This window comes from Panicum virgatum, chromosome 5N (genome assembly GCF_016808335.1).
Source record: "Panicum virgatum strain AP13 chromosome 5N, P.virgatum_v5, whole genome shotgun sequence".
Lineage (NCBI taxonomy): Eukaryota > Viridiplantae > Streptophyta > Magnoliopsida > Poales > Poaceae > Panicum > Panicum virgatum.
Window position 1 is genome coordinate 51,588,491 of NC_053149.1, and position 27,971 is coordinate 51,616,461.

The 27,971-nt window shown below is 46.4% G+C and overlaps 3 protein-coding genes across 3 annotated transcripts; 1 reads left to right on the top strand and 2 right to left on the bottom strand.

Moving 5' to 3' along the window:
* Positions 1-14,726: 14,726 nt before the first annotated feature.
* Positions 14,727-18,586, top strand: LOC120675262 (transcription initiation factor TFIID subunit 11-like). The gene is made up of 4 exons (XM_039956378.1): positions 14,727-15,123; positions 15,747-15,834; positions 17,256-17,355; positions 18,189-18,586. The coding sequence occupies exons 1-4, from the start codon at positions 14,813-14,815 to the stop codon at positions 18,314-18,316; spliced, it is 627 nt and encodes a 208-aa protein (XP_039812312.1). The 5' UTR covers positions 14,727-14,812; the 3' UTR covers positions 18,317-18,586.
* Positions 18,587-19,008: 422 nt separating this feature from the next.
* Positions 19,009-21,288, bottom strand: LOC120675261 (cytochrome b561 and DOMON domain-containing protein At3g61750-like). Its single transcript, XM_039956377.1, has 4 exons — positions 20,835-21,288; positions 20,304-20,700; positions 19,693-19,979; positions 19,009-19,543 (listed from the first exon to the last, which is right to left on the bottom strand). Exons 1-4 carry the CDS (start codon positions 20,997-20,999, stop codon positions 19,283-19,285), a joined length of 1,110 nt encoding a protein of 369 aa, XP_039812311.1. The 5' UTR covers positions 21,000-21,288; the 3' UTR covers positions 19,009-19,282.
* A 1,302-nt stretch (positions 21,289-22,590) lies between these two features.
* LOC120675260 (O-acyltransferase WSD1-like) lies at positions 22,591-27,750 on the bottom strand. Its single transcript, XM_039956376.1, has 7 exons — positions 27,266-27,750; positions 24,246-24,884; positions 24,040-24,106; positions 23,861-23,937; positions 23,565-23,780; positions 23,228-23,365; positions 22,591-23,101 (listed from the first exon to the last, which is right to left on the bottom strand). Exons 1-7 carry the CDS (start codon positions 27,569-27,571, stop codon positions 22,925-22,927), a joined length of 1,620 nt encoding a protein of 539 aa, XP_039812310.1. The 5' UTR covers positions 27,572-27,750; the 3' UTR covers positions 22,591-22,924.
* Between the last annotated feature and the right edge of the window lie 221 nt (positions 27,751-27,971).

Consider the following 27,971-nt stretch of genomic DNA (forward strand, 5'->3'; position numbering starts at 1 on the left):
GTTGAAGGCATATATATACAAGCATTTAGAAAAAGAGAGAGTTGAGGAAGAATTACCGTCCTTCTCGATGCTCGTAATGAAGTGTAGCGCGGCCTCCCCCATACTTAAGCATTGTGCTAAGCATGGAAGAAGAATCATGAGCATCTTGTGACAACCGTGATTATCTTACTCCATGAGATTTTTTTCCTTGTCCACAAAATCCTCCCCCATGCTTAGCATGATGCTAGGCGTGGAAGGAGAAGATGGACCATCTTGCAATTCTTGAAGTTCTTCCCTCATGTGTATGAATATCATATTCAATGTGTCTTCACCTTTGTTGCCTCAATTTCCTACAACTTCTTCTTGTACTAAGTCATGGTCCCAATCCTTGCTTCTCATTGTCGTCGCCTCCTTCAATTCCTCGTTGTCCCATTGCTGCCTCATCTTCATGAATTTTTATTTCAGTTTCCAGAACAGAACATATACTGAAACATTGCTCCATTGTGAAGTGCACGAATTTTTCTTTCCAACGAGTCCTTATTCGCCCAAAATTGATTCCGAACAAGAGAGTTATGTCCATTTTATCCCAGCGCTGCAATCTGTTCCGAATTTCAGAACGCGCAGCGTCCAAAGTTTTTGCCATATCTCCTTGTACGGGTCTTCAAATTCATTGATCTTGGATGCGTTGGAATGAGAATTTCATGGAGCTTCTGAATATCATCTTTTTTCTTCCTTGTATGTCTCTGTCCATGCACAAAAATTTGATGAAAACAGCGGGCCTTGCTCTCGAACTTTGGAGATGTTGACGAATTTGATTTCTTCTTTGATCACGAATTCATGGGAACACTCTATCATGCCTGCAAAACAATCAAGTGCACACACTACCCCCGGGGTGATGGTCGGGAGTAGAAACAAATGCCAACAAACCCACCATTCATAAGATCTCAATTTGTGGCATAGCTAGCTTAGCGAAACTAATGAGTGTACGTGTGTGCTAGTGTAAATGCAAATGAGAGAAAGGCATATAAACAAAGACAATGTTTACACCTAGTTCTAAGCACCATGTTTACAACTAGGTTGCCGAACTTCTCCATAGCCAAAAAGACTTATTTAACCAAGGTCAAAACACCATGTCTATCCCAAGATCAATAGGCCTTAATAGCACAAGAAAAAATAAAGCGCATTGCAAAGCTTATAAACCAATCAAATGCAACCTCATAGCTTGGTAACTAAATGATGATGGTCTTCAATCATATCTAAACACCATGTTTACACAAGATTGCTAAAAGGAAAATGCTCATGTGAAGCATTAACATGGATATGAAAGCTTTCATCAATAAAGTTGAGACCAAGCTAGCAAAATAAGTGCATGAACAATGGAATGGATGCAAAGTGCAAATGCAAAGTTAGCAAAAACAAGCGTTAGCAGGGTTGAAAGGACCTTTCGATGTTGTTCCGCAACTAGCTTATTCAAAAACAATTGCTAAGAGTGACAAAAAGCCTTCACGACACTTCATAAGAAGTGAGGCTTTTGTCAATGAAAAGGTTATTTATCGAAAAGGACCAAGCAACCGAGCTAACAAGGTTTTAGAAGTAGGTTCATGAGTTTCCTATATTTTTTTGGCTTAAAACAAAAAATTTGAAGAGAGAGTGTTGGGTATAGAAATTCTATCTAGGGTGGGTTTTTAAAAAAAAACTAGAGAGAAACAAAAGTTAGATTTTTTTTGAATGAAAAACATAACCTATTGTTTTAGCATTGCTCTATGAGTGGTTTTCCTAAGGGTTTTAGGATCTCAAAAGCGAGGCTAGTCAATGTTTTTAGAAAAGGTTTTTTTTAATGCAACATGCAATGCAATGCAAGGGTGAGACGAATAACATGGTATGCAATGCAACACGGGGTGGGTGAACAAAATGATATGACATGATGAGGTGGTCTAAAACAAAATAAAAAGTTAGCCTAAGTTAACTAGCCACAAGTTTAGAATCAAAGGGTGGTGCAATGCTTCATAAATCTCTCTTAAAAGACACAAAGAAAAAGACTCAAAACGCTAATAGGCACACAAAAAATTCTACAAGTTTCCCAAGATCAAATAACAAAGTGCTCCCTCAATAATATTTAGAATGAACAACATGAAGTTGTGGTTTTTGTTAGAGCAACGGTACAATGTTACTTGATATTCCGATTAAAGAGTGCAATGTAGACGGTCATATTAATATATATAAATAAAATGAACGGGTTGCCTCTTGCAAAGCGCTTCATTTAAAGTCATAGAGCTTGACTTTCTCACATACCTTCTCATTGATGTGAATCCATGGTCCTTCGTGCGAGAACCCGAAGTGTCCATGCAGCTTGATGTCGCCTCTTGTAATCCATCATGGTTTGCTTGCAACATCTTCATTTGTCGAAAGTCGACCGCTTGTGTCATCATTTGCCAATGTCATTGGGGTTCTTCCTCTGCTCCAAGCCTCTGAATTTTATCACATACGCTTGATGAAAGCATCGCCCAAGCTCCCCTTCATTGTTGTCATCGTCATCTTCTCTATCTTGTTCTCATCGCGTTGCTCCTGCCTCTTCTTTGTGGAATATCTCCTGTATACTCAAAAGAACATATACCAAAATATAGATATATTGAAATGTTTATGAAATTACCTTTACAATGAGTGGTCATTCATCTTAAACTGAATCCAAACGAGGGAGTCATGCCCGTTTCACTTTTGGCGCTGCGTGCTGTCCAGAAATTTTCAGAGTGCACAACCTTCAATGTTTTGGCCATACCCGCTTGTAGGAATCTCTGATTGACTTGGTTCTTGATTCGTTGGAATGGGAACTTCGTGGAGCTTTTGAATATCCAAAAATATGCTGCTATTTGCTTCTGAGGTCGGGCTGGACATTTATGAGAACAATATCTTCTTGTGAATTCGCCCAAAGATGTCAATGATCTCGATCATGTGGTCTTTGGAGCGTAGTGTCGTGCATCTCTAGGCTTCAAGGTCATCACCATTGATTCACCAGCAAATATCATGGCTTCAATGATGTGTCTTCTCCATTGTGCTTGCTTTACCCAAGTTGTCGGGATCGAAGATGCTCCTGTGCTTCGTGTTGATGATCCGAACGGTTTCCTTCCTTGATAGCATCACTCGATTAGAAGTATATCGAGCATCCCACTAGAGAAGATAGGTGGTGTCGTGGTTCTTCTAATCTTGTTGCCTCTAGCTTTGGTCAACTTCAAATCATCATCTTTTGTGTACACAGCCTTCAAATCATCCTTTGACATCATCACCACCTTCTTCGTCGGTTCCTACTGCCTCTATCCTTGTTGAATTACCCTTCATCCAGTGAAGAACATGTACCAAACTTCTCCTCCATTGCAAGGTGCATCAAATTATCTTTCCAACAAGTGGTTATTCACCCCAATTAGACTCCGGATAAAGAAGTTATGCTCGTTTTATTACGGCGCTGCAATCTGTCCAGAGGGATTTCAGAACGCGCAGCGTTGAAAGATTTTACCATAACTCTTCACACCGATCTCCAAAGTTGATGGTTCTTGATCCGTTGGAAATAAGACTTGATGGAGCTTCAAAATAATCTATTATTTTCTCATGGTACTTCTCTGATCTTGGACGAAAAACTCATCACAACAGTAACACTTCATAGATGATGATGATCGCACGATTTTCTTCGCGGGCATGCTTCATACCTATTGTTTGAACAAACAATTCTTAGAGCCCCAATTTACGTACCGCAAGTGCACGGATCGTGGTAACTTTTCCCTTAGAGTACTCCCCCAAGATTTATCAATCCGTGGATCGGAAGCGAACCGACTAGGGTTTACCATCTAATCTATCGAACCTATCCTAAACATGAAGCGAAGATTGCATATAAACTGAACACTTGATAGATATGAATGAAGCATAAGTGTTCATCACACCCACAACCGTAGATGAGATAACACAACCAATGAGCTAGGGCCTATCGTCTCTAGGTACAGTTCTAGTCAAAAAGGTGATCAAAACATAGATTGCATCTCAACTAAAAGTACACGAAATCATCTCTCAGAAAGGCGGCTCGCAAGCGGCCTACTTTCCCAAGGTCGCCATCGATCCTATTCCACATCATGTCATCGCTAGAATTTTTCCCTCCGCCATGCTGTCACCACACCGGGGTAATCAACCAACTAGCTAAAACACGCTACCTCAACGTATCCGCAAGATATAGACTAATCACCACGAATAGATCTAATCTTACTATGAACATATGGATGCATCACATATGAGAAAGAAAGCACGCATTGAAGTAGACCAAAGTCGAGAAAACTAGAATAAAGAGTAGATTGATATCACCATCGTGTGTGTACATACCCCGACGAATGTTGGGGGTGACTCCCGAACTCCACCATGGCACAACCTCGCAGGGAGACCATGGTGGCTAGGGGTGGCCTAAGCCATCTCCTAGGTACCCTCGAAGACTTGCGGCGGCCGTCAGCCTCCTCCGGTCTTGGCCCTAGGTTTTCATCGAGTTCTGGGTGGATTGATGCTCTGAGTTGAATAAGGTGCGAGCTATTTATAAGCCGAGGAAGCCACCGGTCGAAGGAGAGGCCGAACTGCCTCAGAAATGGGCTAGGCCGGCCGGCATACCCCCTTTCGGGCTTGCCTCGGTCTCATCTTTTGCATGTAGACTCCTCGCATCTTCTAGAGTTTATGTCCTTCACGATTGCACCCCTTTGGACGTCATTATCTTGGAGATACCTTCGAGGAAAGGATAGGATAGGGAATACTTCCTTAACTCTTCATTTTCTTTGCTTAATCCCGAAGTATATTGATCTCATCTTCGTGGGCTCGGTCCTTTGGGCTCTCTTGGAGGATGGATGTGCGTGAATGGGCTTTGGTCCTCCCTTTGGGCTTTGGCCTTCGTCTTTCCCCGTGTCAGCGCTCGATCACGGGCCTCATCATTTCATGCTCCAAAATTGGCCAAAAACCTGCAAAAACGAAGTTCCTCCAAAATATATGTGCAAGTGTGAAAATGACCAATAATTAGACCGGGGTTAGGACGGTTAGTAATTTTGATATTAAATCCATGCCATTATCAAGGATAAACAAGGGATAAAAGGGGTACTTAAGGAGCGCCAACAAGGATATTTAGAAGTCGAGTAATTTCCGGTTACTCGCGAGATATATGATATATTTATATTCCAGTACATGAGTATTGAATTTGATGTGGAATGAATGGAAATTGGAGACCGAACGGGGAGTGATGATGATGAATAGGTATGGCAACAGGACAGGGTTCCTGGTTGCCTTAGCCCCGTCTGAGTCGGTTAAGGACCGGTCGTTGTCGGCAGTGCTGATCGAGGATTGAGTTGTACTAACCGCATGCCGGGAGTAGGAGGTAGTCGAAACCGGTAAGCCGAGTACTGCTTTGCTTCGAAAGTACAGGAACCCGCACCCAACTCCTGGGGCGAGTCGAGTAGTCGCGGAGAATTGGGATGTATATGTTTACTTTTGGTGGTCTCACGTTGAGCTCGGCTGACCATATGTTGTTGAGCTGGTTCCTGTAGTTCAAGGCGGGGAGGGGAAAGGTCGGTGCGTGGGGTCCGACGGGGCTTTTGCGTGCCGTGTTGGTTAGGTCCACCTTGAAAGGTTAAATCGAATCGATTCGCCGTGTCTCGCGGTTATGAGGGCCTTGATCTCTTTGCTACATCGTAGCAAAATGTTAGAATGTGAGTTATATATATAATGTTGAACATATTGAATTATTCTTGATTGCACCACCATGTTTGCTATAATTTATTTATGCAAATATTGGATTAGGGTTAATTTGTATAGAATCTGGAGCTAAAATATGGAAATTAATGACTCACCTTAGTCACTGTTTTCTGCAAGATAAGTACCAGGCAAAGGCCTTGCATGTCTAGGTATGTGGGCTAAATTATACCCACTGGTCGGGTAAGTCTTGCTGAGTATTAGTTGCTCAGGGTTTGTTGTTTACCCTATTTCAGGTTTAGGAGCTAACTAGGTGTCATATCGGTGGGCTCAATGTGGCATCTTGTCTTCACATTTCGGTAGTTCTTGATTTATTTAGTTTGTTTTATTTATTCTCTAGAAAAAAAGCTTTGTATGTTAGATTCTTTTCCGCTGCAATCTTTTCATTTGTAAATTTTAAATTTTAAGTTGTTTTGTAAAAGTCTTAATATAATTTGCTATTTTTGTAAGATTGTATCATGCTGGTACCTTCTGCGCTCGCCTTCGTGCGAGACTTCTGGTGTGTTTCGGTCGGCATGTAGGTTAGAAACAGCCTGTCAAGTTACAATTAATTAAGCTAATGCGCCAAATGATGGCGGTTATGCTTAATTAAACATTTTAACTTGGCGCGTCTGTCACACACATCCCATAAAAATTTCGCCGTCGTCCAACCAGTCAACCACCACCGCGCGCCGTGATCGTCGCTCAAGGCCTCACCTGCCCAAGCTTTTTCCAGGACGACGACATCCAGCGAGGCAGCGAAGCTTCCTGCTTACCAAACGCGATCGTCCATAAGCAAGATCGCTAATTGCGCGCCAGATAGAGCTAAACAAGGAGACAAACAAGAAGAACCTATAATCTAGTATGATTGGATGCTTCTGTCGCTTCTTAATTTGGATAACACTACTATAGAAACCTTAGTTTGTTCCGGTTGGGAAACCTCAGTTGTCCCGATTTCCAAACCGGAACCGTCAGGCCGGGACCTTCCGGGTGTGGCAACCGGGATAAAAAGAGATCTTTTGTCCCGGTTGGCACCAACAGGGACAAAAGGGTGCGCGGCGCACCTTTTTGTCCCGGTTGGTAACACAACCGGGACAAAAGGTCCCTTTTTTCCTGTTTTCCTTTTCTCTTTTTTTTTATATTTCAATTATACTTTTGCATTTCAATTAAACTTATGTATTGGAATTCATTGTGTAAGATCTCCACTAATATATATATAGTTACTTATATAATATTTGTCCCAGATAGTTTTCATATATAAAGTAATTAGATTATATATATGTATATGTATACACATATCTATATGTGTGAATTTCTTTACATATGAAAATGTCTAGGACCAATATTATATAAATATATATATACACATATATATTATTGGAGGGCTTATATATATAATACATACATACTCATAAATAGATATATAATACATACACACATATATATTTACATAGGTATATTCGTTCTTAATTACACATATACGCGTATATTATTATATTTGATGCGATTGTTAATGTGAGAGTGTCCATCATAGTAGAATTTGCATTTTGGATCGAGGACTTGCTCAATAATAAATCCGAACAATTGTTCTTGAATCGCCATAATCTTTTCCTCTGGTATGAGTTTATCGCGCATCTCCTCCCAATCTGCCATGTTCTTTTGAGGACCTACCAGACCGTGGATGTTCTCGCAAACATAGTATGCGCATAAATTAGTGCCTAGTTTCTGCCTCATGCACTTTAAGAGAGAAGAAATTATTAGGTATTTATATCAATATATAATAAAACTAATGAAATGTGCAAAAAATCATCCAAGTGTGTACCGCAAAATCTGTCTTGATCTTCAATTCCTTGTCGAATTTACCTGGATGATTTTTAGCAAATTGTTTCCAAACTCTGTGCATAATTAGAACAATTATAGTCAAGTAACAGAGTGATTCAAAGTATCGGTCATCGAGGGAGTAGTGGTAGAATTACTTTTTCATCATGTTAAGAAGATCACTGTATTGTTTTGGAGATCTCCTTAATGAGTCCATAACCACCATCATGCTAATGTCGACAAGTATGAGCATTAGGACCCAATGTTCACTACAGGATTATATGGAATAGTTAGGATTTTAAACAATTCGATGATATAGAATAGAAAGAGTTAGACGGTAGGAATCACTCACGCAAAGTTGTAAGGAAACAATATCATGTGCTTGTTGTGATGAACGCTTAAGTACTTGAACAAGTTTTGGAATATCTCATCGGACTTGTCACGTAGAAGCCTCCAATTACAAGTAATTGGGTCGATGAAGCCGATGTGAGAGTATCCCTTTCTCCTGCAAGTTTGTATCAACATTCTACGTGATACCAAATAAATTAAGGGATCAGTATGCATGTTGAGATCATGCAAAACAATACGTAAGGAGAGTAAAATACTTACAGAACCCACAAGCCGACCATAGAGATGTCGAGGTCCTCCTGATAGAATAGTTGATATACTTCTTACCAGTTTATCCATATAATGGCCTCCTCCCATAAGAAATCGTCATCTTTAATCTTTGTGCCTTGCATGAAGTTGCATTTGGACATCGCACGCATGTAGAGCTCATGTAGATTATACATTTGTGTTGGAAGCACAGACACTACTTCTGGGGGTACAAGAGATTTGCCCAGCTCAAACGTCCATTTGACGACCACTTCGGCCTTTGGAATTTCTTCTCCCCTGCAATCTAAGCCGCCGTCAGGTTTGCTTCTTTCAGAAATGTAACAAAGTCTTGTTGTTGCGCTGTCTGTCCCACTACGAGAGGCTCTATTAATTGTTTCTTTTGGGCTCCGAGCTGTGGAACATCAGACGACGATGACTTTGATTGTCTCTTCTTTTTCTCAGTAGTTTTCATAATTCTGCGGTCATAGTCTGAAGGGGGATCTTTCGGAATGAATTTTCTCTTATTTGCTTTGCACATTCCCTTAAAAAATTTCAAATCTTAAGGATTTATCACTTTCTCGGGCTTCGGCTTCGGCTTGAAGTGTTTTTTAACTCTTTCTTGAGTTATCCGATCGCATTCTTCAAGGCTCATGTCCCAGGCTTTAATATGAGCCTCCTTGGTTTTTTTTCTTCTTTTCCTTCTTTGGAGGCTCCTTAACCGGTGCAGCTACCTTCTTTGCCGGCGGTTGTTTCTGTTTCTTTGCCGTCAGCGGAGGGGGTGACCAAGGACGTGACGGTGACGCTTGAGTGTTCATCGGCGCATGAGATGATGGTGATGGAGAATGTGCCGATGAACCTTGCCGAGACAGTGCTACCCTTGTGGAGTTTTGCGGAGATGATGGCCTTGGAGAGGCATGCTGAGATGCCACTCTTGGTGTTCGATCATCCGACTTTAGGACGATGTAGAGCTTATCCCATAGGATGTAGCCATGAATGGCTTCTGCTAGTGTTCTCTCCCCACCACCTCCAGGAATATCAACCTCAAGCGTCTCCCAACCTTGGCACACCTGCTCCATGCCAACTCTTGTGTATCCTGCCGGAATTTGCTGCCCGTGGTACATGTCGCCTGGTTGGGTTGGCATGGTGGTACCGTACGCAACAGTGAATATTAAGTTTTTAATGGCAGTCTATAGGTCACAAGGTGTCCGCTGGGTGATCTCATCCACTGGAAATCGCTACGGGGCCATCACTTCAACTGCGGCTAGGGTTCCTGTTGTCTCGACGGGGACGTCTGTGGAAGTACAGCTGCTTTTTCGCTGAGACAGATGATCGGCTGCGATATTAGGCTCTGGAGGCACCGGTTGCGCTTGTTGTTGCTAGCTCATTGCTATGGCCACTTGGCGTTGAACCTCTTCTGCCAGTCTTTGATCGTGTGAGAGGAGCTGTTCCTCTAGCCTTCGTAAGTGCTTCCGCTCATCATTCTTTCTTCTTTGTCGACTTATATATGATTCAATGTAATCCCTGAACCCATACTTCCACGGAACCACGCCTTTGCCTCTTGTGCGGCCCGGATGTTTTAGATTCCCAAGAGCGTAAGTCACTCGTCCCTCTCTCTATCCGGCTGGAATGTTCCCTCGGCCACTGCTTAGATGGCCTCCTGTAGTCTCTGGGCTGCTAGCTGGATTTTTTGTCCATAGATGCAGGCCCCAGTCAATGGGCCCAAGCTTCCCCCGTGACCATAAAACCAGGTCCTTGACCTTTCAGGCCAGTTCATGGTCGCAGGTTGGATGCCTCTGTCAACCAGATCCTGCTCCATCTTCTGCCATTTGGGTATTGCAAACTTGTAGCCTCCTTGCCCTAGAGTGTGATGGTACACTTTCTTCGAGGCATTTTCTTTGGCCTTCTGCACCTTCTGAAGCCCAAGCTCTGAAGACTTGTATTGCACAAATGCATCACAGTGACCCCTTAGCTTTTCGAGCTCGCCGGTAAACACAGGCGTGGTCTCGGTCTTGATATATTTCTTCGTCAAAGTTTTCTTGAATGACTGTAGCTGTTCGGCCATCTTGATCAGGGTCCAGCGCTTGCATATCTCTTCTGATTCAGCTGGAACAGTGAAATTCTTCTTTAGCTCCCTACAGCACCATTCCTTTTCTCTTTTGGGTACCGCATCCATTTGCTCGCTTGGATTGCTAGCTTTCCATAGCCTGAAGCTGATCGGTTTGTGGTCCCTAACAATACATCCTGATTGTTTTATGTACTTCTTAGCGGCAGCTACGGGAGCAATCGGTTCACTATCTGGAGCTAACTCCGTTATAATGTACCGCCCTTCCAATTTCATTGTCGGACCTCGCTTCGTCTTTTTCTGTTGTGACGATGATCCAGACGGCTACAAAATTTACATACATATGCATCATATCCATATCAATACTAGAGGTAAATATAATTTGAATACTAGTAAAGTGGTTGTGATATTTACATTAGCATCTTGGTCAACAGCAGCGTCATCATCTCCAGATGGAACCTCACATCCGTCACCGGACATATTCAAATATATGTCGGTATTGGTGCCATCATAAACTTGTTCATCAACATTTCCTCCTTGTCCATCACCTTCGGCAATCATATCCATCAGGAATTGTTCGTCTACTTGTTGTTGTCGCGGGTCCATCTTAAAAATTAAAAATTCTTACAATTACAATGAAAATATTATTTACTATTACAATTACAATGATCAGATTAATTACTCTTGCAAATAGCAATGAAAACATATAAAAAGACGAAATGTATCATTAATTGAAAGAAATCTCTAATTAATTGAAAAAATCTCTATAACTTCTAATTACTTTGACACCCTTCAGGAGAACACTCTTTTCAATATCCAGAAATCCTCTAGAAGAAAAAAATCTTTATTTCAGAAAATGTATATGTCGGTAACCTCGACCCTGCGGTGATGACACTGCCTTTCGGGGGGACACGGTGCGGTACAAGTGCGTCGACAATAGGCCAGTCGCAACACCAATATTTTCGGTTGATAGGAACACAGCACTTGCCACAGGCAGTATGCTCTAAGTAAAACAACGATCACGCTGACTGCACCAAATGCTGTGTTGGGATTAACCGAAAATGCTGTTGTTGCGACCAACCTATTGGCGACGTCCTTATAGCGCATCGTATATCCCCGAAATGTAGTGCCATCACCGTTGAATGGAGATTAACGACGTATACTTGTTTCGAAATAAAGATTTTTTAAGCTTCTAGATGGTTTCAGTGTGAGCCTGAATAAATACATCACTAGAGTGTCAAAATAATCCATTCATAATAAAAAATTCTAATATACTCATTTCATTAATTCATTCATTAATACAAAAATCAATTATCCATAATATGGCATATATACAAGTAAATCACATAAAGTGTCTACACTCATTTTAAAAATTTCTACTATCCACATACTCATCTAAATCTAAAAGAAAATCACACCTACATATATATGCAATTTAAATGTTCAAGAAATGAGCTACACATTTTCTTTGTTTCTAAAGCATGAAGTGAGCTACACAAGCAATGGAAGAAGAGAAAAACAAGCCCCAAACCTTTAGCGCAGATGGATGGACGGGGGAATCAAAGATCTTCATAAATGTGGTGAAGAAATAAGTAAGAACTCCCTTCTCCTCAGCCAAAAATAGTAAGAACAAGTTAGCTGAATGGCTCGGGCGGGAGGAGAGGGAAGGGGATAAAGAGGCCAAGGAGTTCCAACCGGGACAAAAAATCCGCGCAGCCTTTTATCCCTGTTGGAGCCACCAACTGGGACCAAAGCCCCCCCCCCTGTCCTGGTTGGTGCCTCCAACCGGGACAAAAGACCCCTGTCCCCCCGCTGGCCTGGCTACTTGTTGGACCTGGGACAAAAACCACCTATTGTACCGGGCCCAAAGACAGTCGGGACAAATGACCTGGAATAAAAGACTATTCTGTAGTAGTGTAATATAATGCATGCATGGGACGGAGAGTGGATGCAAGTGGCAGCAATGTTTGAATAATAATAATAATAATAATAATAATAATAATAATAATAATAATAATAATAATAAAGTAAGGAAAAGTTCATTTTATAACTATCAGAAAGTTCGATTTTTAACATGCAACTACAACACCGGATAACAAGGGCCACCGTACCTATCTGTCGAAACTTGACAAGTTGTCTCTAGAATGAACTAGAACGTCAGAATTCTTAATTTATTCAGTCCACTCATGTCTATTTTAATTTGTAGAGATTTATTGTTTGAGTTTTACTCAGCCGTTCCAAAAAAGATTGAGCAATGGCTACAAATCGAGCCAGCTGTCGTTGCACTTACACGGACCATGGTTAGCACTAAGCACTAAGCACATGTTCTAAGTCATTCCTTATCTTCACCCCGGAATAATCTCTCTAATAAGAAACAGTTGTGCTTGTACTGGAGGAACATGACTGCTGTATTATATTTATATATAGGTAGCCAACATATGCTCCAAACAACATATACGATATATACGCACCTGAAAATTTCATGTGAGCACAAATAATTAAAGCACTCCACGCACACAACTCATCACAATCGCCCCATAATGGCCACTAGAATCGCACAAGGGGAAAAGGTCATAAACACAACACAGCAATGCTCGATCGTTGTCGTGGGAATCGCACAAGCAGGGGAAAGAACAAGAAAAGCCAGCGGAATTGCCCCACAACGAGCAAGAACAAATTAAAAGGCCCATCAACAAATAAAACTTGTCTCTACGGGAAGGCTTTCCATATATACGCATCCCATATATGCCCGGCCGAGACGACTCCATCGCTGCCTGCGGTCAAGCCACATGCCTGCATCCACCCGTCTCCCCATGTCGTCCCTGAGCACCAGCGCGAGCGAGAGCTCGACACATCACTGGTCACATAGACGAGCGGTTATGTTTAGTTCTAAAAAAGCGGTTATGTTTTTCTAAAAAATTTTCCTACAATACCGATCACATCAAATCTTCGGACACATACATGGAACATTAAATACGATTAAAAATAACTGTTTACACAATTTAACTCTAAACGATGAGATGAATTTTTAAAACTAATTAGTTTATAATTAGATATTAATTGTCAAATAACAACAAAAGTGTTATAGTACCAAAACAAAAAAAATCGCAAACTAAAAGAGGCCCAAGCCAAACAAACAAACCGGGCGATCCCTTTCTCTTGCCGGCGCGATCCTCCGGCGGCGGCAGCAGCAGATACGGTCTCTCTCTAGCTAATCTATGGTGTAGTATAATACATTAATACTACTGGCGCATTACTCGCTGTCAATGATGCTCGCTGTCAAGGACCAATTGCGCAAACAAAGAGATCGAGCAAGCAACTGGGGGGCGGGCATCTAGATCCTTTCCGCGAAAGCGAGACGTACGATCGAGCGCAACCGATTGGAGGAATAAGCTAAGCGCGCGCCGCGCAATCATCATGGCGCCGGGAGCTGGTCAGAGAAGCAGAGCTGCCGAATATTCAGTCTCGCTAGCTCTCCGTCGTCTCTCTCTCTCTCGATCGATCTGCCATCGATCGACGACGGCAAGAGAGGCGAACGCGATGGCGCGGCATAGATATATGTGTTGTGTTTGCGTAGAGTAATCTATATATGGGCGCCAAAAAGGACACTTCTGTCGTCTGCAGATAGGCGCCCAAGTTGGGCGCCTAAAAATGCGATCCGCTAGCTGCTGCATCTGAATAAACTAGCTAGTCGAGATCGATCAGCTTCCGCGATGGAAAGAGGGGGGTCAAATTAAAGACGAGCGGGGGCGGGAATCCTATGCGCTGGCCGCTGGGCGGATTAGGTTAACAAGTTATCAGAGCCCGCCACTGCGCGCGCGATACGAATTGTACGAAAGCGCCGGGGGCAAATCCTATCCTAAATTCCTGCCCGCCGGAAGGATAGGGCTAGCAGCTAGCTAGCTTGCACGCGCTCGTTAGCCTGATGCGCTTCCTGCACCTGCACTCGCGCGCCAGTTTGGAAGGGAAAGCCAAATCATGCTGTCGAGCGCACACAAGCTCTGAAGCTCAAACGAATCAGCAGCAGCTCAACATGGAGGATCAGGATTCAGGATGGCGCGCGCAGTCAGATTTGGTGAGAGATATGATCTTGTTAGCATGAGGATGGGGTTCTTGATTACCCTTTAATCGTACACTGAGAGACATCATCATTGTGTTATGCAGCTGTAATAAAGCTACTGACTAGAGTGGATTGCAGACGTTGCCGCTGATGTGTGGTTAGTGGTCGCGCACTGTCGACTAATCGTGGTCTGACGAGGCTCGAGTTGACATGAAGCCCCCCATGGGCTATAGCCTATATAGCCAAACCCACGGGATCCAGCCCACAGTTACTAGCACGTCGCCCACAGCAGGGCCCACGGGATCCACCTGTTTGCTCCGATCCAAAGGAGTAGCCCAATGCCGGCCTGGTCCAAAGCTCCCCCAGCCCAACCCACCCGACGCCTCTCGCAGCTGCCGCGCAAGAAAGGCCGTAAACTGACGCGCCACGGCCCACGGGCTAGCCGACCCCAAAGAAGAGTCCAGAGGCAACTCAGCAGCCCTTCCCTTCTCTTCTCCGTCCGAGCCTCCGGGCCACTCGCGTCGGACTCGCCGATCCACCGCCACCGCCGCGCGTCGACCATGAAGGACCCCTTCGAGGCGGCCGTCGAGGAGCAGGACTCGCCGCCGGAGTCGCCGGCGCCGCCAGAGGAGGAGGCCGGCGCGGCGGGCCCCGCGGACGACCCCGACGACTACGACGGCGGCGGCCCGCGCGCCCCGCCGCCGCGGCAGCCGCCGGCCCCGGCGTCGCTCGCCGCTGCCGCGGCCAAGGCCAAGGGCCGGGTACAGAGGGAGCAGCAGGAGGATGAGGACGATGAGGAGGACCAGATGGAGGTCGACCTCGAGAAGCTCCCCACCAGCACCGGCGACCCCGACAAGCTCGCCAAGATGAAGTTCGTTCCTGATTATGCCTTGCCTGTTCAACACTCGTATCTAGTAAATCAAGTTGCCTTGTTAGCGGTAGAAATTCGTTGGGCTTTCGTATTCTTAGTAATTCTCTTAGTAGTAGATAATTGATTGGTGATTGTCCAACTGCAAGCCAGCGAACCCTAATTCTGCCTATGTTCACTACAGGGCGATCAGTTACTAGTACAAACCAAGTAATTGGCCATTCCTTGGCTTATTGGAGTACAAATTCGTTGAGTTTGGGTTATTGTAGTTGCCTTCTTAGTCAGCTTTTTCTAACCGTAACATAAACAAAACTAACAGCTGTCAGTCGAACCGTGTCTTGTTTGCTCTTTTCAGCCATTTCGTTTGTGTAGTTAGTGTTCAATAGTTGAATGTTTTCAGTTATAATAATTTGTAATTTAGAAAGGAAGTTTTTCTACAATATACTTGTTACTTGCAATATTTATTTCTGTTTAGAAAGAAAAGGATTTATATTTCATTATGGATTCAAAGTTATAGCCTACCCCAACTTGCTTGGGGAAAAGGCTTGTTGTTGTTGTTGTTGATTCAAAGTTATATGCCTATGTTAAGAAAATTGTTTGTATATTCTAACTATCTCATTTTTCAGTGCTATACTGTCCCAATTTACGGAAGAGCAGATGAACCGTTATGAGTCATTCCGAAGATCAGGATTTCAAAAATCAAACATGAAAAGGGTATGACCAAAGATCATATAAATTGAATGATCTGATCTGATGCATCTTGCATATTTGCTTCAATACACCTCGATGTTTGGATTGTAAATGAATATATGCTTATAGAGTAGATGTTTGTATAGCGTAGTACCATTCTGTGGTATCTTATATCTCATAAATGCTGTTTGCTAAAGTGAATGTCTTATTTGTTCACTTCAGTTGGGGAAATTATTGTGCTGCATGCCTTGTATGAAGCATACCAAGATGATCATATCTGTAACATGTCTTGAGTTTTATTTTCCCAAAATGCATGGATTAATTTCGTCCTAGTTTTTTTCCCAAGTTTGGGAAGTTGGTTTCTTCCTTAGTTTGGAAACTTGATTTCTCATCATCTCTGTTGCACTGATACTCCAGGGATGTGGGGTATCCGTATCCGATACGTATCAGATACGGATACGCCATGGATACGCGTTGGATACGTTTCTGGCCGTATCCCAAAAAACTGGATACGTACTGGCGCAGATACGCGTACCGGACGCGGTTGGGCCAGATTGGATACGGCCCAACGCCTCAACTCCGCCGGGGAGGGAGCGCCGGGCAGGGCAACGGCGGGTGCGGGTGTGCTGAGGCGACCTCCGCAGCGGGCGCGCCGGGGATCTCGACGAGCGCGCCGCGGTCGCGCGCCAGCCGGTGGGGGCGCGGGTGTGCTGAGGCGGCCTTCTCAGCAGGTGCGCCGGGGATCTCGACGAGCGCTCCGCGATCGCGCGCCAGCCGGTGGGGGCGCGGCTGCCTCTTCTGGCCTCGTCGCCATGGCAGCAGATGGGATTTGGGGGAGAGAAGAACGGAGAGATTGGGGAGGCCGGGAGCCATGGAGGGCGGGAGAGAAGGTTGAGAGGGAGAGAGACGAGAGACAACTGGCAGCGATTCATGGAGGGTGGAACAGATAAGGTTTGGTTCATTTTTTATTTGCCCCTTTCTCTTTTTAGTAATTATAGAGCATATGACTATATGAGTTTATAACACATTCTAACCCCTGAAATTTCTATTTTCTCACATTCTAGTCCCTAGAACTTCTATCTTTTCACAAATGAACATATAAATATATGAATTAGTGATGCAAATCCATCAAGTGCTGGATGAATGCCTTCTAATTATTAGTTTTAAAAATATCCTAGCCGTATCCCCGTATCAGTGTTTTTTTGGAAATAGCGTATCCACGTATCCGATACGTATCGTATCCGATACTCGTATCCGTATCCGTGCAACATAGCTCATCATGCTGTACTCTTGAAATATTTGAAAGCTCAAAAACTTACTGTCATGCAAACAAATAGGCAGGATAATGACTGACTCTGATCTTGTTATCATGTGTTTGCTATCCAGTTACTCAAATCAGTATGGCAATGTTTGTAGAGTTGATATATTATTGTGTTTACCTGCAGCTATTGGCAAGCATCACTGGAAGCCAAAAGATTTCTATCCCTACGTCAATTGTGGTATCAGGGATAGCAAAAATGTTTGTTGGAGAGCTAATTGAAACAGGCAAGTTCATAATAGTCGCATTGTAATATTGACTAGCAACTTGTGTCTGAGCATGACAACCATAGCGTCCACCCGTAATATTGACTTGCACAATTTTGTGTTTTAGTTTTGGCTCCGGTGGTTGTCCCTGTCCAGAGGTCCATTCTTGCTTTCCAGCTCACTATATTATATGAAACACATATTTTTACAACAACAACAACAACATAGCCTTTTTTCCCGAGCAAGTTGGGGTAGGCTAGAGATGAAACTCGAAAGAAATAAGTTCAAGGTTCAGGCACATTGATAGCTAGTCTCCAAGCGCTCCTATCCAAAGCTATCTCTTTAGAGATATTCCAATCCTTAAGGTCTCTCTTAACCGACTCATCCCACGTCAGTTTAGGTCTACTTCTACCCCTCTTTACATTATCGACCCGCTCAAGAACCCCATTACGCACCGGCGCCTCAGGAGGCCTTCGTTGGACATGTCCAAACCATCTCAGCCGATGCTGGGTAAGTTTCTCCTCAATTGGTGCCACTCCGACCCTATCCCGAATAACTTCGTTCCGGACTCTATCCCTCCTTGTGTGCCCGCAAAACCACCGCAACATCCGCATCTCTGCTACACTCAGTTGCTGGACATGTCGCCTTTTTGTAGGCCAACATTCAGCACCGTATAGCATCGCCGGACGAATTGCTTTCCTATAGAATTTGCCTTTTGGCTAGCAGAATTTTTCAAGTATAGTTCACTATGTTAATATATTGTATTAAAAAAAGCACTTTTCAACAAAAAAAATGGCAGAATGATTTTCTTGATTGGTGCCTTTTTCCTAACAATTCGATTGTGTGTATTGCAGCCAGGATAGTGATGACTGAGAGGAAGGATTCTGGACCGATTAGGCCTTGCCACATCAGGGAAGCATACAGAAGACTGAAGCTTGAAGGGAAGATACCACGACGATCTGTTCCTAGGCTTTTCCGTTAGAGAAGCATCTCCGTTGATATCAATCAGGACAGAGTTGGGTCCTTTTGTCAAACGTGAAAGTATGATGCTAGATATGGAACAATGGCCATTCATTTCCCTTGTAACTGCAAGTATCATCTTACATATCTTGGGAAGAAAATGCTGTGTATAAAGTAAAGCAAGGATTATTAACCCAGTGTAATGTATTTTGACCATCGAACAAATTGCAATTGCCTGTACCACTTGGGTGTGTTTAAATATCGTGGTCCAAAAGAAGCAGAGGGCTTGCTACGTATTAGTGCATACGTTATACCGTATAACGTATGCACTGTATGGCCGCAACTATGATGAGCCGTGGATTTGGCTTTTGGCATTGTTGCATTACATCTGTTCTTGATTCTTGACTTATGCCTAAAAAGTCTCGGAGATTGGGTGTAAGCATTTCATTGTCCTGTTAACGCTGCTTTGCATCCAGTTTCTCTTCAATTTGAACCGCAATTTTGTGCACTAGACCTCTTGGAAAAAGAATCAGGTTAAGAGTCAGAGCAGCCAACACGGATTCTGAAACAGTTCGCAGGACCGAAATCCATCCTACTCTGGGCCTGGGGACCTCGTGAGGCTGTGCACGTACGCTTCCCAGAAGAGAGAGAGAACCACGCGCAGTTCAGGCAGGCAGAAAAAGATCCATCATTGACCATTCACACAAAGGGAAATGCGCAAACCATCCCTTTCCATTTGGAGCACTCCTAAATCCCAAAAGCACCGGAACGGCAAGCCTGAACACAGACAAGTCCGCTGACCGTCTCATGATTTTACAAGCCAAAAGGGCAAAAATGTCATCATATAGGCTATTGATCTTGCAGATCTTTGCTGCTACAAAAGACCCCGCAGCACGCATGAACGCTACAGCAACAGCATAGCACACAGAAACATCAAAAGAATATGAACCTCCTTCAGTTATACCACGACACAAGAAACTGATCGTCCTTAGTATGCCGTCGTAGAGCTGCTGTTATTTCTCCACCTCGTCCACAGCAGGACTTCCAGGGCGATGATGGTGATCAGGAGGACAGCAAGGTTAAAACCGTAGCCGACCTTCCACGAGCTGCCAGCACCGCCGACCTTGATCCCGACGACGATGTTGATCGCAGCAAAGAAGAGCGCGAGCCGGCCTACCCAGTGGTGGTACCAGTTCCAGAATTTGCGGTACTTGGAGTCCTTGTTGGGCCTCAGGAAGATTGCTAGGATCTGAAGAAGTAGACAGACATTTCAGGTCTATGTAGCAAGTTTATGTTGAAATGCTGGGGTTAGAGTACTACTTGAAATGCTGGGGTTTTGACGTCAGCTAGATGCCATGATTTCAGCTATACAGAAGCAGAAAGCACTTAAGCACATACCTGCAAGATGCCTAACACAAGCACAAATATGCCGAGGCCCCTGTGCGTGGGGACGTTGGCTTGGATCTTGTTGTACAATGATACTCCAGCCACAATGCCGGCCAGACCCAGGATGAATCCCACAAACTGGATGCCGGCATGGAGGTAGAACCACAGAGGGTCCCATCTCCTGCAGTACCTTGCGACGATGGCGCCAATTGGCAGGAGCACACCCCACGCGAACAAGTTGAGCGCCCCATGAGTCCTTTTCAGACCTTCCTGGAAGGATGACCCGCTTGAAGAGCTGCCTGCAAACAAGTAAGTGTTTGTTTTCCGTGAGGAGAATGATTTGGTGGTTCAGTCGTCAGATCAGAAGTGCATTCTCCATTGACTGTCATTTGCCAGAGTTATATGGTTCTCTAATTTGGGAAGGATAGGTCAGATCAAAGTGTTGCACAACCACTTTCAATTGTTCAAATTACTTATTTGTTTTCCCTAAGCAGAGCCAATGACCTGAATATACTGAAATTTCAATCTCCATCAGAAAACAAAATACTGACGGTACACATTTCTCTTCCCCAAACCTATCGGCATCAGTCGGGTGGCACTAGAATCAAGCAATCGAAACGGACCTGTGGTGAAATCGAAGGTGATGGAGGTCTTGTCCTGGTGCTCGGAGAGGCGGTCGTTGACGGGGATGGCGGAGCCGATGGCGAGGAGCACGTTCTGGCGCTTGAGCGGCGCGGTGAACCTGAGCTGGAAGGCGAGGTAGATCTTGGCCTGCTGCACGAGCACGGTGTGGTCGTGGTCGTTGGAGACGAGGGAGCCCTTGTCCACGACCACCTGCGAGGGGACCTTGCCCTGCAGCGAGAACTGCTTGATGTGGGCGACCCCCGTCTTGCCCATCCACCCCACCATGGCGCTCGAGCCCACCATGAGGCCGTCCTTGGAGAACCCCATCCCCACCCACCCCGTGCTGTACATGGTCGACAGCACCACCCGCAGCACGTTGTCCCTGTCCTGCGCGTACTGCAGCCGAGGGCAGAGCAGCGGAGTTCAGTGAGCGCCAATGGGAGCGCGGGCTCCGCACCGGATCGCCATTGATCTAGCGCGAGGCGGCAAGAAACTCGCGAATCGAAGCACCGGTGGCGAGAGGCACGTACCCGGAGCACGAAGTTGTTCCAGACGGGGGCGCAGGCGAGCCCCGAGTAGTTGCCGACGAGCTGGGTCGGCAGCTCGTCGCCGCAGGACTGCGCCGTCGCCGCCGGCGCGAGGACGGCGAGCGCGACAAGCAGCGCGCCGACGGACGCGCGCCCCATTCCCAGCATTCCCCTTCCCCGCGTCAGGGAACCGGAGCCGGCGACGTGGGAGAAGTGGGGTGCAGCGGGCAGCGGCCTATCAACTGCGACGTGCCAACCACCGGTACTAGCTTTACCTTTACTGGCCTCCGGAACGAGCTGCTTCTGCTTGGTGGAGGCGGCAGGCGGCAGCTGCAACCTGGATGCAGCTTGCCATTACGCTTATGATATTGGCATGCTGCTAGCGGCCATGTGTGCTTGCGAGCTCGCCAGATCTGGAACCAACTGGCAAAGGGGATCCATGTGTGCGCACGCGCTACTTGGAGCTTTCTGGGATTGTGCTTGCCTTGTTTTCGTGTCATTCAGAAAATGCAGTGATTTATACACTAATCTTTGAGGTGGATTACGATGGTTTCTGGCAAATCTCAAGTTCAAATCGCGCTCTTTCGTTTGAGTTCTAGAGGAACTTTTGAGTTTCCGGTAAATTCAGTGCATTTCAAAACTGAATGTGTTATCAAGCGTCGACATGTATCAGGGTCTAGTTTGAATTTGAACTCCATCTTAACAGCTGCCATAACAGAGGATATCAGAAAATTACAGAACATATACGGAGAACTAACGTTCCAACGCCGCATAACACGCCGGTAGAAACATGTTGCCAGGTTGGGGTCTTTTAAGAAAAACGCTCGGATTCACGCCTACACATGCAAGCATGTTCTTCCTCCATCCAACCCTCTCAATGTGCAGTACTGCGGTATATAAAATCACACATATATATACTCTGGTTCGCTGCAGCCACCTTGGGTAGCTGCAACCACCTGATAAAATATCGAGTCTTGAACCGGATCCTGTTCAGAAGCGATATACTACCGAGACCCTCAATCATATCCCCATCGTTGTTGCAGAGTTCAGAGATGGCATTTATTTATATTGAATTCGCAAAAAGGAAAAGAGATATCAAGATGACTGGAAATTCAGCTCGGTGAGTTCTCCATATATCTTACATGGAACACTTCCCTGAAAATGAATTGGGTTGCCAAGAAAAAAAAATCTTGTATGCAGCAAATTCAGCAAGGAGATGAATCCATCACGCTGTGTGTCGGTAGGCAGCATCATGTACTTGCTCTGTACTTCATTTTCTATGGTTCGGAGGGAGTCTCCTGTTTATAGTCGGTGGGAGGCTGTGTGAGTATGATTCTTTCCTATGCGTCGCCTACAGCTACAAGTGGCCCACGTGCGCAAGCCTTTGATGAGCTTTAGCTGAAAAGAAATGTTTTCAATATCATTGCCTTCTGCAGTATCCCTGTTGAAAGATCACCCAAGATGTTTGTCCAGGCTCCAGGCCAGCAACAAGATTTCAAATGCAAAGAACCACAAAGTGAAGCAAGAATTATTTGCTTGCAATATGATTGCGCTTCGTGCTGCATTATCCAATTTGAAAGATTATGTAAGCGGTAAGCCTGAAGCCATGAACCCCTGGGAGGGCCGGCTCTGACTTTGGTGGCCCGATATGGAACAAAAAATGTAGGCTCCCATTCATCACCATAAAAATACAATATAATATTGAAAAACTTAATACTATTAACGAACTAGGCTATGTAACTGCACATACTGGGCTATGTAGCTACAAATATTAGGTTTTATTGACACTTGAGACTTGATAGGCCTATTAGCGTAGCAATTTTTGGAGGCCCTTAATTTTTGGAGCCCCGGTGCGGTCGCCCAATTGGCACTAGCCCAGTTTGTCCAGATCAGCAACAAGATTTCAAATGTAAAAACCACAAATAAGCAAGAACTTCAAGCAGATCTGCACAACTTGATATCAGCTAGGTACTGTTTGTTGTATGTTTCTTCTGTCCAGTGCTAATGTTTCTGGCAGATCAGCTCACTGACGAGCAATGAGCCAATGCTCATGGCTGCAGCACAACAAGAATCCTTTTCAACTTATATACACATCAACTGCGAGTACCAACATGGGCCGCCTCTGGTTTCTGTGGAGCCGCCTCGCGGATGAGCCTGAGGGACTCGGCGAAGTCGTCCAGAAGCTGATGGCAATCCGGGAACTGCGATTCATCTACCGACAGGACCAGCTTCACTTTGTTCATGTAACTCTGGTAATGTATGGTCAGGGCCTGCACACACACACATCCAGACCAAATGACTGGCCAGTCACTGCAGGTTCCTCAGGATTGCTGATTGCGTGTAGAAACAAGGCACAGGCATGAAGTTCCGGCCTTCCGGACAGGAGAAGAACCTACATGTGGGTGCCCGTAGGTGCCGGGGGCGATGTAGACGATGGGGTTGCCGCAGAAGAGCACCTGCTCGGTTGGCCCGACCATGTTGGAGAAGGACAGCGTGGTGTGCGTGAACATGCCGTAGCAGAGCGCGGCCGCTGCCTGCACATACGCATCCAGGTTGCAAGCTCTGTCAGGGCGAATCTAGATCGAACTGATCACTTTTATTTCAGTGCTGAACATGCATGGCAACAGACAATGGTCGGTTATTCCCGTCCGTCACATGGTAAGATCGAGCTCACAGCCAAAAAACAGAGGCGCCGGGGTCAGACGTCAGAGATAGCAAGCAAACTCAGCGCACCTTGATGCCGAAAAGCTTGAGGACCATGTAGCCGCTCCAGAAGGTGAAGACGGACTCCATGGAGTTCTTCTTCCTGCGCGCGACCTTGGTCGCCCTCCGGACGTACTCGACGGGGTCGTCGTGCCTGGCCAGGTGGAAGGGGATCAGCATGTAGCCGATCTTGTTTCCCCACCTCGCGCCGTTGTCCTTGCCGGACTCCATCATGCTCGCCAATGCCTGCTCATGCCACCAAGATCACAAAAAAATGGTGTGCGATGTGATCGACGACGAAGTGGTAGAGAGGCTCTGAGGCTCACCTGAATGCCAGGCGTCGGCCGTAAGTTGACAAGAACAGCGGAGCGCACCGTGATGCTCTTTTTACTGTCGCTTTCTCCTGAAGATTGTGGTTACGGCATCAGTTGCAAATGGTCCACATACAGTTACCTGAATTACTGCACTGCCAAGACGCATTTCTGCATCTCGATCAGACGCTCACCTGTTTTACGAAAATAATACCGTGACAGCGCCGCGGAGGTTATTCCAAGCAGAACATCGTTTACAGTCTGAAAAGGTGCGTATATATGTTAGAGCAAAACTTATCTGTGTGTTCAATGTTTCTTCGATCTTTAAAGAAAAATAACCAGAAAGCGGAGTAGAGTAGTAGCGGGCTAGCGGCTAAGAAGAGAAGAAGCTCGTGCGTACGCAGCTCATGACGTTCTTGACGAACTTGATGTCGTCGAGGCTGAGCGTGCGGTTCACGAAGCGCTTGGGCCTGAACTCGGTGCCCTCCTGGGCCTTGAGCACCGTGGGCGCGTCGCCCAGCAGCGACGCCGCCGTCGCGACGAAGCGCGCCACGTCCACCACCGTGTGCCACGCGAGCACGAGGAACGCCACGACCCACGCGGCCAGCGACGCCAGCGCGTCGAGGAAGGCGCCCGCGGGCGAGGAGGGCGGCGGCCGCCGCCGCCGCCGCACCGCGTGGATGGGGCCCGCGCGGCGCGCCGGCGGGAGCGCGGGGAGCGCGCCCGGGTCCGCAGCGCTGCGGGTGCAGGCCATGAAGAGGGAGAGCATGGAGACGCCGTCGCCGACGGAGTGGTGCACGCGGAGCGCGAGGGCGGCGGCGGCCTCGGCGGTGGGGAAGTCGAGGACGTGGACCTCCCACAGCGGGACGGAGTGGTCCATGGGCCGCGTCGACAGCGACGACACGTAGTCCTCCAGGGCCTTGCCTGGGTCGGCCGACGTGGCGGCCGGGTCCAGCTCCGGGACGATGATGTGGTCGTCGAGGTTCACCGCCGTCCGGACCCATTTGGGCCTGGCGTCCTTTTCGAACTCGTTTAACACCTGCAGACATTGTTGTGCTCCTCAAAAACAACAAAGAAGAAATTATGAACAAAAGACATGCATGTGTGCACGGTGTGCCACCTCCCACACGCTTATATAGAGACAAATGCACCACCATCAAATGGGGCTGCATATGTACAACGGGTGCACTAGGATAAACTTTGATAAGAGACTCTACCAAACCACAACATCTGAGAAGAACAGAGGAAAAAGAAGAAAAGGAGGAAGAAGAGGTGGAGATATAGATGGCCAAACATGGCAATAGGGTACGACACTGAAAACACAATACGAGCATGGCCCGACACGGTGAGCATAGTGCTCGTGCCAGCCCAACACGGCTATAGTGTCGTGAATGGCTGGAACCCGGCACGATACGACTAATGGCCCTGGCACGGTTAGGGATGGCAATAGGCTACAACCACTCATATATATACTTCCTACCCCCTCTCTCAAACTCTAATCTCTCTCCACTCTTTCCTACCGACCGACCACCACCTTCCTCCTTGGCTCTTCCCCTCTCCATCTGAAGCGCATCTCCCCTCCCCGCCATCCTCTCTCTCTCCCAACCCCCCCCCCCCCCCCGTCGTGCGCCGTTGCCCCTCCTCTCGTCGCGTCGTGTGCCGCCGCCCGTTGCTCTCCCCATGTCACGCACCGTCGATGTTGCTACTGCTCTCCACAAGTAACTTTCTCTAGTGTCGTGCCTGGACCGATGGCACGACTAAACCTTAGTGTCTAGCCATACTATGCCGGATCATGCCGTGTATTGTCGCATTTGGCAAAATTTAGGTGGAGATGGAGAAGTAAAAAAGAACCAAGCCCCCAAATTAATCCCTGCCTCCGCCACTGCCCTACAAGGTTGATAGTATTTGCAAACTGTATTTTTCGATAATATCGGTGCCTCAAATAATCACAATCAATGTTCCTTAATTAGATCAACTACTTAGTTAAACTAGTTTTTCGATGCAACCAACTAGGAGTAGGACGCGTCGAAAGTAGCAACCCAATCCTACAGGTAAAAAGCAGCCATATATGACTGGACTACTACTGGACATGCTCGATGACGACTGAACTCGGCACGCGAACCAATTGGCACTTCACAAGAGATCGCGCGCCGACCGTTCAACGATGCCAAGAGACCATGCGTGTTCCTTTCACATGGCGATGACGCAGCTACGTACTGAAAGCTGCCTTGTCTTAGGATAAAAAGACAGCAATGCATGTAGGGCAAATGTTAAAGTTTCAGCAAGTACTCGCTCTATAGCCACAAGTCACTCCTTTGTTTTTTAAAAATAATTTTGATCCGTAGAAATTGCACCAACATCTGAAACATCAGGTTAAATATTCCATGAAAATCCTTCGTGAAATATGTCATGATGTTGTATTTATCTGGTACGTAGATGCTATTTATTTATACAAACTCAGTCAAAGTTAGGTATAAATTATCGCAAAAAAAAGTTAGGTATAAATTGAAAATTTTTACCTTTTTTCAGAACGGAGAATATAGTAAGCAAATAAAACTGCCAGTACTTTTCAAACATAGCGCTACAGTTAAACGCAACTAGTCTACTGGAGGTCTGGTCACTGCTAAAAAAAAGGCATTCATCCACCTCCGTTTTATACCAGTTGCTTTAAACCCGGTACTAATACCAATTTCGTACCGATTCTACAGCACAGTGCCCTCATGACTATTTAGTACCGGTTTTTAACACCACCCGGTACTAAATGCCATTATTTAGTACCGGTTAGTACTATGACTCGGTACTAAATAGCTCCCGGACCCCAGCCATTTAGAATCGGGTCATAACATCACCCGTACTAAATGGTGGCGTTTAGTACCGGGTGGTATTATGCCCCGATACTAAATGGTTATGACTTGGTACTAAATGGTCAATCCCGGTTACTTTAAAAGGATAGCATCTTCAATGCACTCACATGTGCAGTGTGGGTGGAATGGTAAAGGAGACTACGCGCAAGATTACAGGTCATGAGTTAGAACCCCGGCACACGCGTATTTATCGCGATGTATTTTTTCTAAGAGATAATACATTTAGTACCACAGCCGGTACTAACAGCGGCAGGCGCGCGATACTAATGTGACTTTTTCTTGTAATCAACCGAGAGCTTACAACCAATTAGAACCGCACAATCTTGCAGAAACTACTAAGCTTGTTGAAAAGTCTGTCTAGACTCGAGACAACAAAGAAAAGGAACGGCAAAGTGAAGAATGAAGATGGCCAGGGCTTGCCAAATCTTCTTCGTTGATACGTCAATCGGGCAGCAAAAATATCCCGCATCACGAACAGCTGATGAATCAATGGAACGCGCGGAACGGACGGGCGATGATGGGTAAGAAGCGAGCGCGCATGCATACATACGCGTACCTGGACGCTGCAGAAGCGTGGGTGGCGGGCTAGCGTGGCGGCGACCCCGGCCCGGAGCGCCGGCAGGTCGACCGGCGCGGCGAGGCCGAACACGGCCACGATGTGGCAGCGGAAGTGCGGCTCCCGGAACAGCCGCCCCGTCGGGCTCACCGGCTCCTCCTCGGCCACGGAATCGGCACCGACCCCCTCGTCATCCGCCCGGGCGCCCGCCGCCTTGCTCCCGAACTCGATCGCCGCCGCGGCCGCCGTGTCTATGGACAGCGCCCGCTTCCGCAGCGTGGCGCTGGCACCGGCGCCGGGATCCATCGCCTCCGTCGAGTGAGCTCGATCTCGTGCGCGCGCGCCTCCTTCCCCGACGGCGGACGCGCGGGGAATTCTTCCGGTGTGCGTGGGCGCGCGCGGTGCACGCAGGTATGCGCAGCTGCCAGTGGCGTCCGTGCCGGGGAAGTGGGAAAAGGCGACCACGCGCGCGCTCGCTTGCGACTAGCGCGAGCTTCTAGTAGCAACAGCCAGGCCACGGGCGGGGAACTGATTTGTGCCGGCACGACGCACGTATCGCACTTGCAAGCCGAGCCCGCGCGGGGTACATAGCGGTATCGGTGGCGCCTCTCGGATCGGCGGCCTCTGACATAGGTGGCTAGCTGGGACGATGGGTCGACGGTCCACTGATCCAGATCATTATCCCGACTATCCCGACTGTCTTTGG